The 18,643-nt window shown below is 39.2% G+C and overlaps 1 protein-coding gene across 1 annotated transcript in view; it reads left to right on the top strand.

Annotated features, from left to right (window-relative positions):
• Positions 1 to 2,163: 2,163 nt before the first annotated feature.
• cracr2aa (calcium release activated channel regulator 2Aa) overlaps positions 2,164 to 18,643 on the top strand; it is a 39,232-nt gene continuing 22,752 nt past the window's right edge. Inside the window, exons 1-5 of the mRNA XM_055155121.1 lie at positions 2,164 to 2,320; positions 10,479 to 10,862; positions 17,845 to 17,956; positions 18,034 to 18,220; positions 18,471 to 18,617. Coding sequence (XP_055011096.1) covers positions 10,662 to 10,862; positions 17,845 to 17,956; positions 18,034 to 18,220; positions 18,471 to 18,617 — 647 coding nt within the window. The 5' untranslated portion in view covers positions 2,164 to 2,320; positions 10,479 to 10,661. The remainder of the gene's footprint in view (positions 2,321 to 10,478; positions 10,863 to 17,844; positions 17,957 to 18,033; positions 18,221 to 18,470; positions 18,618 to 18,643) is intronic.

Here is an 18,643-nt window from a genome sequence, read left to right as displayed (position 1 = left end):
GATTAAAAGAGGTTACATACGCCAACTTTAACCCATAGAGATATTATTCATGTACTAAGGTCAGATCTGTGGAGAGGCGAGCCCACTTACAGAAAGAAAGAAGAATCCATATTTTTTAATGGAATTTTGAGCAATAAGAAACACTTATAACTCAATGCAAAAAAAGATAATTTAACACCATATTCTGTGGAAAGGATGTAATGTCCATGGAGACAAACTGGTGGCGTAACCTCCTCCAGAAAAGTTACGTAGTGCGTCTTTAAAGGGCCTGTGTTACTCTATTTTTTGATTATCTACGTTATAATGTTGTTTCCTCATCAATTTTTGGTCAGAGTTTTGTTTTGTTTCATCCACACACAGAAAAAAATTGTAGTGTTAAAATTGACTCTCACTGAATCAATTTGAACATTTTCTCAGGGTTTATGTGAGTCCAATCTGTTCTAGAGTTAATTTTACACTTCTGGAAATGTTAAGTAATACTGGGTCAAAGTTCCCATTTAACCCGGAAATCAAGAGTTATATTAACGTTTTGAGAGTAAACGGAAAACACTTTGTTTGGGTTATCCTGATTTTGCTAAACAACACACAGAGGTGTTTTATTTTGACACTTTATTTTCGTTAATTTAAAATGAAATTATGAACAAAACTGGTTCAAACTGGTCTTGTCTCACAGAAGTTTTAAGTGGTGGGTGGGAGGAGCCAAATTAACGCTAAGAGAAGTTGAATTAACACTAAAGGAAAGTTGAATTAACTGCAATCATATAAACTCTGGTAAATAACCCCAAGTCGAACCCCCATTTAACTTTCAAATAGTTAAAATAACACTTAATAACACTTTTTGTGTTAAAAACAACTCTGAAATATTTTACCCTGAAATTTTAAGCCTCCAGTTTTTGCTGTGCACATGTTTAACACACAAACCCTGCATATTTAGGCTGAGCTCTTTTCTTGAAAAACAAAACAAAAACACTCTGTTCCACTTTGTGATGTCAGGTGACAATACAGGAAGTGCTCCACTGTGTTTTTAAACTCCACACACCTTCACATAGAACAGGGGTCACATGTCAAAACACAGATGAAGCAGAGAGCTGATCAAGGGCCATCGACTGGTGGTCAGTACAGTGAATAATTGAAATATGTGCATTTTTAACTTGGTAGAATGAGCCATCAGGCCTCTGTTCAAGCCTACAATCTCAAAGGTGCACACTAAATATTCAATATTGGCTTTATCATGGTAGATTTTCACATAACTTGTCATAAAAAGTACTTAAGGTAATTTGGGCCAATTGACCTGGAAGCCTGAGGACCAAGAATAATTGATATGAGGGCCGCATTTGGCCCTCGAGCCATAGTTTGGACATGCCTGACATAGAATCATCAATTGTCTATCTCTACTGAAATAAAATAAATAAATAAAAAAACAGGTAAAAGGAGCTGTTAACTTAAAAAAACAGCAACAAAAAAACTACCACGACATGACATCAGAAGGTGAAACAAAACATTTTGAGCTTTGGAGATGAAGACAGACTAATAATAAAGAATTACTCAAAGATTCTAACGTGGCATAATTTTCATGTTCCAAAATTTGTCACATCAAGAGCTCAGTTTTGCCTACGATACAGAGGCTGTAAATTCTGGAGCCAGTTTTCACATCTGATTAGTGACGGCATATTAGAGGTGTTGTTTAAAAAGAGTTTGAGGAAATGTTTGATATTTCATGGTGATGTTTGATAATATTTCATTGTGTTTTAATCCATGTTTGAATCAAAAGAATTTAATCCATGGTGTTTTAATCTAATTTCTCTCTCTCTCTGTGTTTTTTGCCTCTTCCGGCACCTACTTTTTATGTAGTCTGTTTCTTTTATTTATTATTTCTTTATTGTCATGTTATATGTGCAAAATAAATAAATAAATAAAAATAAAAAAGCTCACAAGAGTAAATTTTGCATTAATATGGGACCTTTAAAGATCTTTGTTTGTTTAATTTTGAGTTAGATAATATCTGCACCGTGGAGGTTTGTGGAGTGACAGAACCTGACTCGTGACACTTGCAGGGTGTGTGTTTCTGTTTGTGTGTGTGTGTGTGTGTGTGTGTGTATATGTGTGTACTTCCTGGTCGCTGCCATGGAAACCAAACCACGACGACTGTCCGTGCGCCTTGGCCCCGCCCTCTGCAAAGTTTGCTCTTGACAAATTCCTGCACAGAGTTTGGGCTCGTGTAACCCACAGAGAGAATCACAGAGAGAAAGAGGACAGATCAGCTCCGACATCTCACTCTAGATTCTCACAACGAGACGCTTTCTTTACGTTTCTGCTCCCGGTAAGTAGCGTTAGCACATGGACTTTTACGCACGATTACGCAGCGCATCATTTCATAACTTGGCAGCTCCCCACGACAGAGAGAGGAGCTAAACAGGTGTAGGATCATGGGAAATATTAGCTACTTAGTTTAAAAAGACTCATTTTTAAAAAGCACCGCTAGGCAAGTTTGTCTTTACGCTGTTGTTGTTTTTTAATCTCGTCTATCACACGTGTCATTAGGTCAAACCTGTTCTGCGCTTCCTTGTTTCTTCACTCTTATTGCGCTGCTGTTTTTGCGTTATTTTCTATATTCTTAATAAAATCTAGGACATTTCAAATTGCAGAGGCATATTCTTTGTAATTATTAAACGATTTATTTACGAATTGTGCTCAAAATACGCAAAGGCAAGATACTGTTCAGGCAGGACTTGGCAACTTGTAGATTCATCTATATTACGAAATGGACTCTTGTGAGTTTTAAACCGTGTTACATAATCAAAAACCTACCTAGAGTTGTGTTTTGTTTCATTCACATGTTTGAGTAATCCTTTATTGTTAGTCTGTTTTCATCTCCAAAGCTCAAAATGCTCCCTTCCACCTTGTGATGTCATGTATTGATAGTTTAAATCAGCATCTGCAGCTACATTTTACCCAGTGTTGGGAAGGTGACTTTTAAAAAGTATTCCCCTACAGATTACAGATTACATACCCCAAAATGTAGTTTGTAACGTAATCCATTAAATTAAAGTGAGTAATGTAATCTGAATACTTTGGGTTACTTGAGTTGCTGTAGAGAAGCAAAGACTAGGATATCGTAGCATAAGATATTTTGTCTTCTAAAAGACAATGAAAAGCCCAGACTTTACTGAACCGTATTAAAAATATTATTGATAGAAGAGGAGTAGACACGTCCACGTAGCATGGTTTAGTCCTGTTAAATCCTGGTTTAGTCCTGGTTTAGACCTGTTTTAGACCTGGTTTAGATGTAGTTTCTAGTTTAGGCCTGGTTTTAGTCCTGGTTTAGTCCTGGTTTAGACCTGGTTTAGATCTAGTTTAGACCTGGTTTTAGTCCTGGTTTAGATCTAGTTTCGGCCTGGTTTTAGTCCTGTTTTAGTCCTGGTTTAGTCCTGTTTTAGACCTGGTTTAGATCAAGTTTAGACCTGGTTTTAGTCCTGGGTTAAACCTGGTTTAAACCTGGTTTTAGACCTGGTTTAGATGTAGTTTAGATCTAGTTTTGGCCTGGTTTTAGTCCTGGTTTAGATCTAGTTTCGGCCTGGTTTTAGTCCTGGTTTAGACCTGATTTAAATCTAGTTTAGGCCTGATTTTAGTCCTGGTTTAGATTTAGTTTCGGCCTAGTTTTAGTCCTGGTTTAGACCTGGTTAAGATCTAGTTTAGACCTGGTTTAGTTTCCAGCAATGAGTGGAATTATCGAAAAAAATAAAATTAAATAAGGGGGGGCCTCTAGCCCAAAATGTGAAAACATCAAAATACCGCAGTGTAATCCATTTATTTCAGCAAAGTAACTGTAATCCAATTACCACTAATTGAAACAGTAACTGTAACTGAATACAGTTACTCATAATTTGTACTCTGATTACATAACGCCGGTACATGTAATCTGTTACTCCCCAACACTGCTTTTACCTTTTACCTACAGATTGGAAAATCTAGGGCTGAAATTATCCAAATTATTCTCGTGAATCTGTGTGGACTTTAAAAACACGGTGGGGCACTTCCTGTATCACCGCATGACATCACAAAGTGGAACAGAGTGTTTTCGTTACGAGAGAAGAAACGAAAGAAGAAACAAAACACATCTCCGGGTCTGTTTGCAATGATGAAAAATTATAACATAAATCAGAAAACAACATAATTATATGGGCTCTTTAAAGGTGTATTGCGTACCGTAGCTTATCTCCATGGAGATGTTAATGACTTGTCTAGAATGTTCCGCAGTATAGCATTAAACATATCGATTTTACATGTATTGCAGTTATTGGAATTGCTAAGAAATGCTTTGATAAACTTGTAACCACTCGGCCTTGTGGTGACGCTTTTGTGTCTTTGGAGAATTTAATGCCAAACTGTGGGACATTCAAGGTAAAACAATGACATCTCCATGGAAACAAACAGGTAACACACTCTTCAACAGAAAAGTTATATAGTTAGTACATCTTTAAAGGTTGCTTTGTCGAGAATGTTTCACAGTATGGCGTTTAACTTATGTTGACATTATGTTGTCAGCAGGCAAAGTTACAAGTAAGATCTGTGGAGAGGCGACCCCCACTTGGAAATAATATGTATTTTTAAGTTATGTGGTGTAGACTGACTAATTGCAGAAGACATGGTTGGTGCACTGTGTGTCTGGTTGACGGTGTGGGTGGGTGCATGAGTGTAAAAATGCACACTTACCTATGACTTAGTTTGGTTGAAGGTCAGGGTTGCGTAGCTGTAACTTTTTTTAACCGCCACTGCTTATTCATTATCATCTTTAGTTCTTCCAACTGGTCCCATCCATCCTCTTTGCCACGCTGTAATAGCTGTTTGTCTGTTAATAAATATCCAAAAGACATTCTGGATCTCGGCGTATCTGTGTAGAATATCCTCCAAAGACCACGCCACAACAACGGAATAAAGTAAAGATATTTATTGATGATGGATACATGTGTTGTAGTCAAGACCGCACTAATCGAGACCAAGACCACAGGGGCCCGAAACCAGGACAAGACCAAGACTTTTAAAGGTCAAGACTGAGACAAGACCGAGACCACAGCCCATCGAGACCAAATCAAGACTATCTTTGTCATTTTTGACATTTATTTGTATTTTACAGTTATTTTGGCAAATATATCTATATTTTTTTAAATAAAAATCTATCCTCATTTGATATGATTAATGTTAATTTAGGCCTAAAATAAGCCAAGCAAACTATACTGCACTGAAACACTCTGCACCCCTTTTTTGGACCCTCACCCACAGTTTGAGAACCCCTTCTTTAAGAGAACTTCCACTGACACTTTACAGAAAACTGTGAAGAAAGTGGGTAGGATTTTAAATCAGTTTTTTTCAACTGGAGTTTTTTTTCAGCTGGAGTTCTCTTACTGGTTTTACAGTGGGGTTGAGCCTCTGCACATTTACCAAACGCACATCATGACAAATACAGATGCATTTCTGTACTTTTATTGGGAAAACTTCAGCCACATGTCACAGTAAGAAGTTTATTGTCGGCCGTAATGAAATATGATCGCACTCGTCGAGTGTCAGACCTCGAGTCCGAGACAAGACCGAGTCCAAGCGCTTTCAAGACTGAGTCTAAAAGTGGTTGAGTCTGAGACGAGACTAAGACCGGTCTTGAGTACTATGACACTAATGGATAGATGAGATGGCCTGAAGGAGACTCAGGATGGGGGCTCTGTCTCAGGACCCTCCTTCTTGTAGATGATGTCTTCAGACTGAAGGATGGACAAGAGATATGAGGTTGGATGGAGAAGGTCAAAAGAGTGGAGACAGACGGTGTTGTCGGGATAGGCCGTATAAATAGGGTTTGTGGGTAAATGACGTGGTTGAGCTGAGCTGTGGTTGGCCGGAGAGGAGCAGGGTTAGACTGAGGCCTGGTCCTGCTCCTGAATCTCTGTCCGTCATATTAACTCCACAAGCTTCGACCCCAAGACCCACTCTGATCTTCCCGAGCAGCTTTCAGGTCGGTTTAGGAAGCCACAGATAATAAAAGTTTACTCAAACTTGAATGAAACAAAACACAACTCCAGGTCTGTTTTTCAGGAGGGAACAACATTATAACATGACTTAAAGCTCACAAGAGTCAGTTTTGCGTAATAGAGGACGTTTAACGAGCAAAACAAAAGGCAGCAGCTTTAGTTCTTCTTTTCTTTTTTTTTTTTTTTACTTCTTTTAAAGCTAGTCATGCCTCTTGTGCAATATCTCTGTAAAATCCTGTGTACTTATCATTTCTGTGCAGAAGTGGAAAAAGTTACCAAAGAGTACAGATCTCATGAGCACTTATCTACTGTTTTTAAAGCTGTAATGTTTTGGTTGGGGGTCTGTCACCTGTTAGTTGCCATTACTCTGCCTGGAATGTTCCACAGTATGACATTAAACAGCTCTACGTTACATTTATTCAATTAAAGATGGTTTTACAGTGGTCCCTTTATATTTTACAATTATTATATCTGTTTAAAGTGTGTAAAACCCCTCACCACACATTTTATACACTTTTCTCACAAAGGACAGTTACAACCCATTTTTGCATCCTTCTTAAAACTTATTGCTGCTGTCGTCCTTTTGTTATTTTCCTCCTTCTTTATGTAACGAACCAAAGATTTATTTATTCCGTAATGAAGCCCTACAGCGCAGAGAACTGCACAGGTCCATTTTTGGAGACCCGCACCCGCGCAGTACAGCACCGCACCAGCCCATTAACCCGAGATTATATCAAACGTTTGCTCTGCCTATACCACGGACTGAACGAAGACTAAACCAGGACTAACCTAGGACTGATTCCAGGACCGAATAAAGACTAAACCAGGACTGAACTAGGACTAAAACAGGACTAAAACAGGACTAAACCAGGACTAACCTAGGACTGATTCCAGGACTGAAGAGGAGGACTAAACCAAGACTGAACTAGGACTAAACCAGGAATGAAGCAGGACTCACGATCGGGACGGGCTCGGAGGTGACCGCAGGAGAAAGGACCCTGCACAGAGCTCTGCACCTCACAGATTTAAATGCGGCAATTGCTCGATTGCGCTTTGTGGACACTCTGCTCGGGGTTCTCTCTCTTTAAGTCCAAGATTAGTCCTGGTTTAGACCTGGTGTAGTCCTGGTTTAGTCCTAGTCTAGTCATAGTTTAGTCCTGACCCGACTGTGATACGCAATACGTGTTCATACGCGGTTTAAAAAAAAGGGGGAAAAAAAGCTAAATTGGACAAAAAAAATAAAAAAAAAAAAAATCTGCGAAACGGCAAGGGACGACTGTACTGCTGAAAAATACCACAAATCTGACCTGTAACTTGGTCTGGTTTGTTCTCCATGTTGATAAAAAGTTTACCATACTGTGAAACCTTCCAGACAAACCAACAACATCTCCATGGAGAAAAAGTTTGACAGAAACCTCCACCGGGAAAAGTTACACAGTGCATCTTTTAGGTCAGTTCTCATCTTATCTATCTTTTATTAATTGATCTAATGGGCGGTGTTCCAGACCAGTGCACACACAGACTCTGCTCTTCTTGTCTGTCGATATTTAGGGACAACCTGAAGTCATAGTCAGAGTTGCGTTCGAGTTCGGGTTCAGATATGAGTCACAGTTTCAATCGAGCAAAGAGCAGCGTGTGAATAAGTAATGGGACCGTCATTTCAAACAAGGAACATCAAGACGGTTTGTTTATACCTTTAGTTCTTCGCATCAGGAGACAGAACTCATGAATATTATTGTTTTATTTTGTTTATATTGCGCAAAATAGACTCTTGTGAGCTTTAAGTCATGTTATAATGTTATTACGTCATCAAAAACGTATGTAAAGTTACGTTTTGTCTGAGTAACCTTTAATAATTAGTGTGTGTCTACATTTCCAAAGCTCAAAATGCTGCGTTCCACCTAACACCCACATTTTTAGCTTTAGTTTAGTAGGGATTGGCAGTTCCAGAGATTAATCGCTCATTCAAGTGAAGATGTATAGAGTTTAAAAACACATTCCACCGTGTGACATCGTAAGGTGGAGCCGAGTGGTTCTGGTTTGAGAGAAGAACTCCACCTAAAAACGCAGGGTTTGTGTGTTAAACGTGTGTGTATGAAACAAAACACAACTCCAGATACAGTGTGTTTTTGAAGAGGAAAATACATTATAACATAGATCAGATATGGGCTTTTTAAATTTACTTTATTTTATTTCATTTTTGTTTTACTGTAACTATAATGACAGACATGAAACACTAAAATAACAGACTTAGACTTAAACAAACTTTACTGATCCACAAGGGAAATTACTTTTACACAGTAGCTCACACATCACAGTATATTATAATAACAAAGAGCAACAACAAATGGTAATAATTATAGTCTTCATTTAATAGGCTCTATTCACGCTTAGTTCACAAACCAGGAAGACGTTTGGAAACATGCGATGACAACTTCCGACGAGCTCTGTTAGAGGTACAAGTCTGACAAAATCTAGAAAAAATGAGAAAATGGCCCAGTGTTACATGTTATTGTCGTGTTTGGTTATGTTTGGCTATGCAACAATTTCAACCATACCTCAGTTTTCTTCATTTTAATAATAAATACATCATTAACAAATAAATAATGCATTCATCTCAATTTGCCGGCAAATAATATTCACTCAGTGGGTTTTATCAGAGTCGGTTGGTGAGCCCAGTGTCTGTAACTACACTGAAGATGTCATTGTTTTCCTGGTTCATGACTAGACCAGGGGTGTCAAACATATGGCCCTCGGCTGATTTTCTACTAAAATATTTTTATTATAATTTCTATTAAAATATTGGTAATTTTCTGCGGTGCTGAGCAGAGCAGCGTCTCCAGCGTCTCTGTACGTGGCCCCTCCCACCAGAGCAGCACAAATGAAGACTTGTCTCTTTCCAAACGCTCTTAAAGGACGATCGTTTTGACTGTTGACCGTGACACCCTCATCAACAAAATGTCAAAGATGAGAACAGTGGACTTATTCCTATTTGCAAACAAGTTCATGTACATTGTGTTGAAATTGCATTTTTCATCAATTCATTAATTCAGTTCAATTAAAAAATATTTCTGTAATAAATTTGCGTTTCTCTGCACAAATATTAGAACTTATTGCTATTTTTGGGGTATATATGCCATGAGTTTACTGATCCGGCCTCTTTGGGATCAGTGTAAGTTGGATACGGCCCCCGGACCAAAATGAGTTTGACACCCCTGGTCTAGACGGTTTGCAAGAACCCCGGAAGTTGTAGACCGCGCATCATCCAATCAGTGAAGAGCTGTGAAGCCATGATGTCAAACTCGTTGCGTCTGTCTGTGTCCCTTTTGTGGAACAGCACAACAGTAAACAAAGCGGTCGAGATGGATGTAGACGAAGACAGACATTCTGTGTTGGCGACGATTCCCAAGATCGAGGATTTAAAGCCGGAACAAAGAGAATGTTTGGTGAATTTTATCAAGGGGAAAGACGTTATTGCCCTTCTTCCTACGGGATTTGGAGCATTACATACATTACAACCAAATAGCAAGCAACGAATGGTTAAATAAAAAAGTACCCATCTACCTGTTGAGCGAACGAATCATAATGCTGCGAGGTCAGATGGTTTCCACGAAGTGAAACCGTCCGCTGAATCAGGCTAGTCAAATAAGGCATAATTATATACATGTTTATGTACAAGTAAAAATAAAATATACACACATAGTAATACAAATATATCTCAGCTAGAGGTGCGCAAAGAGAAGGATAAATAATGCCATTGTGGGTTTTTTTTGTAATTCCACTCATTTCCAGAAACTAAACCAGCTCTAAACTAGATCTAAACCAGGACTAAACCAGGGCTAAACCAGGGCTAAACCAGGGCTAAACCAGGGCTAAACCAGGACTAAACCAGGACTAAACCAGGACTAAACCAGGACTAAACCAGGACTAAAACAGGACTAAATCATGCAGCGTGGACGTGTCTCCTCTTCTTATATCGATAATATTTTTAATACGGTTCAGTTCAGGTTGCTTCTCTACAGCAAATCAAGTAATCCAAAGTATTCAGATTACATTACTCACTTTAAGTAACTTAATGGATTCTGTTACAAACTACATTTTGGGGTATGTAATCTGTAATCTGTAGGGGAATACATTTTAAAAGTCACCTTCCCAACACTGACTGAAACTAAACTAGACCAAATTACAGGTCAGATCCGTGGAGATTCACATTCAGAATGCCTCTTTTTCTTGATATTTTTGAGCTATAAAACCACTTGTAATTGAGTAAATGTAAGGTAGAGCTGCTTAATGCCATACTGTGGAACATTCCAGGCAGAGTAATAACATATCAATGCAAAAAAGCAGGTGAAGGACCCCCAAATCAAAACTTACACACTTATTCACATTCATTCTTCTGTTGTGGGCTGGACTTTCAACCGTAGTCTCCTCCTCTTGTCTCTCTCTCTCTCTCTCTTGCAGGTTGCATCTCCTAATTAAAGAAGTGCGTGGTTGCTAAGAGATGACGAAATGCTGTGATGTACGACGGCTCTCGCTCCTCTGTCCTCTCCTCCCTCTGCTCCCCCGACCCGCTCAGACCATGTGAAGGACCAGTGGGAACTTGATTCGTTTTCCGTCTTCAAACTCCAAACTTCTCCACGCGCCATGGCCTCGTGCGCCTCCAGCGACGCGAGAAGGAGCAGCGTGGTCATGTCGAAGGTGAGGACGGCGTGGAGGAGCCAGACGAGCAGAGACGAAGGGGACGGGAGGAAAAATGGAGACGTTACGGGACAAAGCACCATCCTTGAGTTCTTCCAGATCTGTGACAGCGAAAACAAAGGATTCATCACGAGGAGGGACATGCAGGTGAGTGGAACGACAACCGCAGACTTTCAGTGTTTAGTATTTTGTTTATTGATACTTTGCACTGACATCACGCTGGGGAAGGTCTGTATGTATGTGTATGGTGGAATGTGCAGGAGTTACCATGCATACGTTAGTAAATACTGGGGATGGGAAGAGACATGTCACGAGATTTGGAAAAGTTTAATAGTTCACAAGTTTGGTTTAACAATTTTTTTTTAAAATTTAATTTTATTATTCTTATTCTTTTTTTTATTTTAAATTTAAATTTTATTTTTTATTTTACTTTATATTTATGTTTTATTTTATTTTTATGTTTATTTATTTATTTTATTTTATTTTTATTTTGTAGCACTGCTTTTTGGAACCAGTAACTCAGCAGTTTTTTATCCAAGGCAAATGTAAAAATATGAGGGAAAAAAATCTCACAAGATCTTTTTTTCCTCATTTATTTTTTATTTTATTTTATTTGTAGCACTGCTTTCTGGAACTACTCAGCAAAGTTAACCCTTTTTATCCAAGCAAAGGTAAAAATATGATGAGAAAAAAATCTCACAAGATCTTTTTTTTTTTTTTTCGTTTATTTTTATTTGATTTGATTTGATTTTTATTTTATATATTTTTAGTAGCACTGCTTTTTGAAACTACATCTCATCAAGACAAGTGATTCAGCAAAGTTAACCCTTTTTATCCAAGGTAAATGTAAAAATATGAGGAAAAAAATGTCACAAGATCATTTTTTCTCATGTGTACACAGTGTCACAAGAACTTGTGACATGAGATCTTGTCCCATCCTGAGCAAATACTACCAAAAAGATTTTAAAATAATATGGAATATATACTAAATTAATTTAAATTGGACTTTCAGGAGTGTGTAATTAGTACGAGTGTTCTGATTTGCTGGGCGACAGTAGCTCAGATGGTAGAACGTTTGTGCGCTGATCTGAAGGTTAGTGGTTCAAATCCTGCTCCTGACATAAACATTATTGGTTAAGAGTTCAGATCCACTGATCCACAGGTTGGCGGTGTGATTCCAGCTCCCACAGATGAATATTGTCATTAGAATAAACTAATTGAAATAATGGCAAAGGAGAAATTGAATTTGTCAACTGGACAAAGTTTATTTGGTCAAATATGTTTCGCTGCTCATCACACTCAGTGCATTTCAGTAACTAACAAACAGAAACTGTAAACAAGTAGGAGTGTTAGTTTCAGAATAATTTCATTGTAATGAGCTCTTTCCTGCAGACAGATATAAGGAAGTAGCCGTCAGCATTTTGACCAGAACTGAAGAAGCAGCTTGGATGAGCTGCGAAACGTATTTGACCAAATAAACTTTGTCCATTTGACAAACTGAATTTCTCCTTTGCCATGGATTCTACCTGGACGACTGAGGGAATTTACACAAATAAAAGTTATGATAAATATAACAGAGATAAACACTAGAATATTATCCAGCACTAACATATTAACATTTGCAATCACCAAGTCACAAGAGGGAGTGAAAAATGTTTTTTTTATAATCCTATATTACACAAAGTTTACTCTTTTGCATTTTAAGCCATGTTTTAATGTGGTTTCGTCATCAAAAACAGACCTGGAGTTGTGTTTTGTTTCATTCACACATGTTTGAGTAATGCTTCATTATTACTCTCAACATCTCCGAAGCTCAAAATGCTCTGTTTCACCTTGTGATGTCATGTAATAAGTTTTCAAGTTAACAGCTTCATTTTACCTTCAGAATCATAATTTTTTTGTCATTTCCATTAAAAAAAAAAAAAAAAAAAAAAAAAGGCACAGAAACCAAACACCATAGCTCAGTAGAGATCGGCAATTCCAGGTCTGAAATTATCCAAAAGATTCTTCTAAAGTTGTTAGGCATTTAAAAACACAGAGGAAGGTGGAACAGAGTGTTTTCCAGGTGTGTTTTTGATGAGAAAACAACATTATAACATATAACATAGAAACAGGTTATGAACATATTTTACATATTTTTCATGTTCAAAGTATATTTTATTCATTTTATGTTTCATACTTCACAAAACTGCTCTACATTTTTAGCCTATTTTTATTTACAATTTGAAAGTTTCAATAACAAATTGTTTTGGTTTTTTTGAGAGAGAGAGAAATTCTGAATAAATGCGTCATGTAACTAAAAAATTATCATTTGAATAATTGTGATTTCAATATTTACCAAAATAATCTTGATAATGATTTTTTCCATAATCGAGAAATTCTACTTGAACTTATGTTTTGTTTCATTCACACGTTTGAGTTATCCTTTGTTACTGTTTACATCTCCAAAGCTCAGAATGCTCTGTTCCACCTTGTGATGTCGTGTAATAAGTTTTCAAGTTAACGGCTACATTTTACTTTTAGAGAAACAGAATTGATGGTAATTTCAGTACAAAAAATAAAATAAAATACACAGAAACCAAACATGGTAGCTCAGAGATTTGCAATTCCAGGTCTGAAATTATCCAAAAGATTCTTCTAAAGTTGTTAGGCTTTTAAAAACACAGCGGAAGGGGGAACAGAGTGTTTTCCAGGTGTGTTTTTGATGAGAAAACAACATTATAAGATCACATATAACATAGAAAACACTGTAATATTGGCCCTTCAGCACTGAGCCATTTTCCAGCGCGCCTCACATTAAAGTGCGTCTGTCTGGCACCTTCGCTAAAATGCCAGGCCTGCGTCCACCACCACTCAACCGTCTATTAATAATCAGTCTATTGGGTAACAGGTGATGTTAGGGCATTATACAAAGTGCCCTCAAACAGTACGTGCCCTTTGTTATGCGGACACTTCACTGGCATTATTGTGCAGATTTCAGTGGCTCTTTGAGATCCGGGGCATCCTTTGATTCAGCTCTCGTCGGCCCCGTCACTGAAAAGCACCGATACGTAAGGCTTTGATCTCGGGATATGCAAATTTTTGGAGAAAATAAAATGCTACGAGGGCACTGTGTCAAACCCTCTCCGCTATTCACGAGGTACAATACGATTATATTTACTATTACGTCAGTCTTTGTTGTGTAATTTGTAGGAGAGATGGTGGTTTGTCTTTGTCTGACCATAGATTGTATAAAGAATTGGACTAAAGGAGTTTGACGTCACCCATAGCGTTCAACTCCAGTCAAATGAAGCTCATTGAGGTTAAAAAGTTATAGGACGACTTTGGAGCAGACTTCCATTTGAGGAATAGGAATTGATTCACGGACAAAATAGCGAAATAAAAACACCAGGATCATGTATACGAAGATTTTAAGACCAAATTGAGGAGCCCGACAGCAGCGGGGGACCTTGGGAGACCGAGCCTTCGCCTTCGCCGCCGCCCCCTCCCTCTGGAAATCACTCCCACAACCCATCAGGAACTCGGACTCACTGCAGCACTTCGTCTAAAAACTCACCTGTTCAAACTGGCATTCCCAACATGATTCCCTGTTTTCTACAGTGTTACTTTTTATTTGTTTGTAAAGCATCTTTGAGTGCGCTATATAAGTCGTATTATTGTTATTAGTAATTATAAGTAGTATTATAAGTAGTAGTAGTAGTAGTAGTAGTAGTAGTAGTAGTAGTAGTAGTAGTAGTAGTAGTAGTAGTAGTAGTAGTAGTAGTAGTAGTAGTAGTAGTAGTAGTAGACGACTACTACTACTACATTTTTCAGTATAACGTGAATTTGAGCTGGAGCCAGAGCTACTCTCACCTGGCAAAGCTTTTTAATGTTTTTCGGTGTCCTGGCGCTCCCACTGGACACCAAAACATAAATGTCTGCTTTGTACACTGTGCACATGGCCTCCCACTTGTCTCGACCAGGACGAAAATTGGGGAATTTCTTCTACAAGTCATTGTTAAATGTGCATTTGCGCTTCGCCATTTTGCAGGTTGACCGACTGTTTGTGTCTGCTTGCTCCTTCTGAGTGCACAGAGAGCTACAAGAGCTGATCAATGTAATGGCCCAGTGAACGGTAATGAAAACCCGGACATTTGCATCACTTTATTTAAAAAAAAAAAGAAAAAAAAAACACGGACGGCCAGGACAGGACGTGTAAAAAGGACATGTCCGGGGAAAAATGGACGTTTGGTCACCCTACGCTACACACCTACATTCGGTTTTTCGATTAAAAATGGACGTAAATTCTTAATGATGAATTATCGATTAATCGACTGATCATGCCCATCCCTAATTGTACCGTGACAATATCGTATCGTGAGACTTGGATATCGTTACACCCCTAGTTAAGAGGTCAGAATGTCTCTTTATCTTGGGATTTTTGAGCTATAAAACCACCTGTAATTGAATAAATGTCTGGTAGAGCTGTTTAATGTCACACTGTGAACATTTCAGGCAGATCACCAGGATATCCACTGAAACAAGCAGGTGACGGACCCCAAACGAAAATACTACACAGTGCGGCTTCTCTCTTCTTCTTCTTAGTCTCGTCTAGTAAAGGGAAACACTGCTGACCGTTCTGATGACACAGGGTTTTAAAGGGTCTATCATTTGTTCCTTTTCACAGTTTTAGTTGCCGTTTAACACCATGGTTACCCAAAGGGAGGTACCGCTGTGTGTGCGTTTGCTGACACAAGGGGTATGTCCGGGCCAGATAACACTTCACAAGAACAGCTGATACTCCCAAACACATTCTCTTTCCACTGTCCTGGTTATGAGGCCTCTGTAAATACTCAGCGCAGTGTACACACGGCATGACATCCCAGCAGCCAACAGAGGTGTGACTATTTAAACAAGTGGAGAGAAGTTGTTTAAATAAAGATTTGGGAGGTGCTTTTATATGTGTTCGATAAAGTAACAGCCTTAAAGATCCCGTGTTACGCAAAATGGACTCTTGTGAGCTTTAGGTCATGTTTTAATGCTGTTATCTCCTCAAAAACAGACCTGGAGTTGTGTTTTGTTTTGTTTTATTCGTTTCAGTAATCTTGTTTTAGTCTGTCTACGTCGCCAAAGCTTAAAATGCTCTGTTCCTGAAGTGAGTTTTCAAGTTAACAGCGACGTTTTAGCTTTTAGTTCAGCAGAGATTGGCAATTCCAGGGCTGATATCATCCAGCTGATTCTAGTGAAGGTGTATGGAGTTTAAAAACACAGTGGAGCTCTTCCTGTATCACCACATGACGTCACAAGTTGGAACGTTGGAGTGTTTTGTGTTTTAGAGAAGAAATCAGCCTAAATATGCAGGGTTTGTGCAGGTCGAGGTCTGTTTGTGATGAGGAAACTACATTATAACACAGATTAGAAAATAGCATCATATGGGAGCTTTAATGTTGGAGATTTGGCTCTGGACCATCTGTGGTGGTGGTGGGGAGGGGACGGGGGGCGCTAAGTGGTCAATGATTAGAGACCGTGGGAAGATGCCAGGTGCTTCAGTGCCCAGCGGTGCCAACACAAACACCACAGTCTGAAAACTGAATAAACATTTAACAAGAATTAAGGAGACAGAAGCCGACACGACCAGTTATGCAGCTGATTGTAAAGTAGACTCAGACTGAAGATATGATGATGTTATTAATGCAAAAAACAAATACATCATCACAACCTCTAAATACACTTACACACACTCTACACACACTCTACACACACTGTATACACACTATACTGTACACACACTGTACACACCCTGTACTGTACACACACTGTACACACACTATACTGTACACACACTGTACACACCCTGTACTGTACACACACTCTACACACACTCTACACACACTCTACACACACTATATACACACATACTGTACACACACTGTCACACTGTACACACACACTGTACACACACTGTACACACACTGTACACACACACTGTACACACTCTACACACACTCTACACACACTGTATACACACTATACTGTACACACACTGTACACACCCTGTACTGTACACACACTGTACACACACTATACTGTACACACACTGTACACACCCTGTACTGTACACACACTCTACACACACTCTACACACACTCTACACACACTATATACACACTATACTGTACACACACTGTACACACACTGTACTGTACACACACTGTACACACACTGTACTGTACGCACACTGTACACACACTGTACACACACTGTACACACAAACTGTACACACACTGTACACACACTGTACTGTACACATACTGTACTGTACACACAATGTACCTCACAGTGTACCACACTGCACACACACTGTCCCAAAAACTGTACACACACTGGGTCTCACACTGTACACACACTGTAGCACTGTACACACACTGTACAGTACACACACTGTACACACACTGTACACACACTGGGTCTCACACTGTACAGTACACACACTGTAGCACTGTACACACACTGTACAGTACACACACTGTACACACACTGTACACACACTGTACACACACTGTACACACACACTGTACACACACTGTACACACACTGTACAGTACACACACACTGTACACACACTGTACACACACTGTACTGTACACACACTGTACACACTGTACACACACTGTACTGTACACACACTGTACACACACTGTACTGTACACACACTGTACACTGTACACACACTGTACAGTACACACACTGTACACTGTACACACACTGTACACACACTGTACACACACTGTACACACACTGTACACTGTACACACACTGTACACACACACACACACTGTACACACACTGTACACACACTGTACACACACTGTACACACACTGTACTGTACACACACTGTACACACACTGTACACACACTGTACTGTACACACACTGTACACACACTGTACTGTACACACACTGTACACTGTACACACACTGTACAGTACACACACTGTACACTGTACACACACTGTACTGTGCACACACTGTACACTGTACACACACTCTTGTGTGTCTTCTGTGCTCAGAATAGTAAAGTACACGTTAAAGCGTCTCTATAGTTGGCGTCCTTGAGTCTTGCCAATAGCAGCTGTGTTTTGCTCCGCAGAGGCTGAACTCTGAGCTTCCTCTCACCGCCGACGAACTCGAGAATGTCTTTGACACACTCGACTCAGATGGAAATGGATACCTCACGCTGGACGAGTTCTCCTCAGGCTTCAGTACGTGTAGATGTAAAATAAATATAAAGGCGTACTGTGTTTTATCTTTGTTATTTATCGTGATTTTCTTTGTCCAGGTGAATTTTTGTTTGGACAAAATGGCTCTGTAGAGGCAAATATGGAAGAGAAAAACCCGGGAAACGGCGAAGTGGAGACAGTGTACCAGGGCCAGTGGGAGGAGAGTCTGGTCAGTCCTGACGATGAAGAGGAGCAGCACTTCACGATGCTCATGGAGAGTCTGGGAGCCAATCATATCTTTGAAAAGTGAGTTAAAGGTCCTACATTACACAAAATGGATTCTCCTCAGCTTTTAGTCTTGTTATGTTTCAGATTTAACAGCACATTTTCAGGAGGCTATTCATGGTCCTGTTTATGAGTTTAATAAAAAAAAAAAAAAAAGGTGATAGTGCTGGTTAATGCTTTTGACTGTAATTTTATGTGAGTGTGAGATTATTTATTTTGGAATATATTTGACTGAGCCCATTATTGACATTAGACTCTGACTGTGTTCCAGTCCCACAGAGATCCGCAGTCTGTGGGCTCAGCTCCGGAGGGACGAGCCTCACCTCCTCTCCAACTTCGAGGACTTCCTGTCCCGAGTGACCTCACAGCTCATCGAGGCCAACCAGGAGAAGAATGAGATGGAGAGCGCCCTCAAGAGGTCAGAAAACATCAGTGTGTATTTGA

This window comes from Boleophthalmus pectinirostris, unplaced genomic scaffold (genome assembly GCF_026225935.1).
Source record: "Boleophthalmus pectinirostris isolate CB_2022bp ecotype Guang Dong unplaced genomic scaffold, ASM2622593v1 HiC_scaffold_2, whole genome shotgun sequence".
Classification (NCBI taxonomy): domain Eukaryota; kingdom Metazoa; phylum Chordata; class Actinopteri; order Gobiiformes; family Gobiidae; genus Boleophthalmus; species Boleophthalmus pectinirostris.
This window is presented reverse-complemented; position numbering and strand designations above follow the sequence as displayed.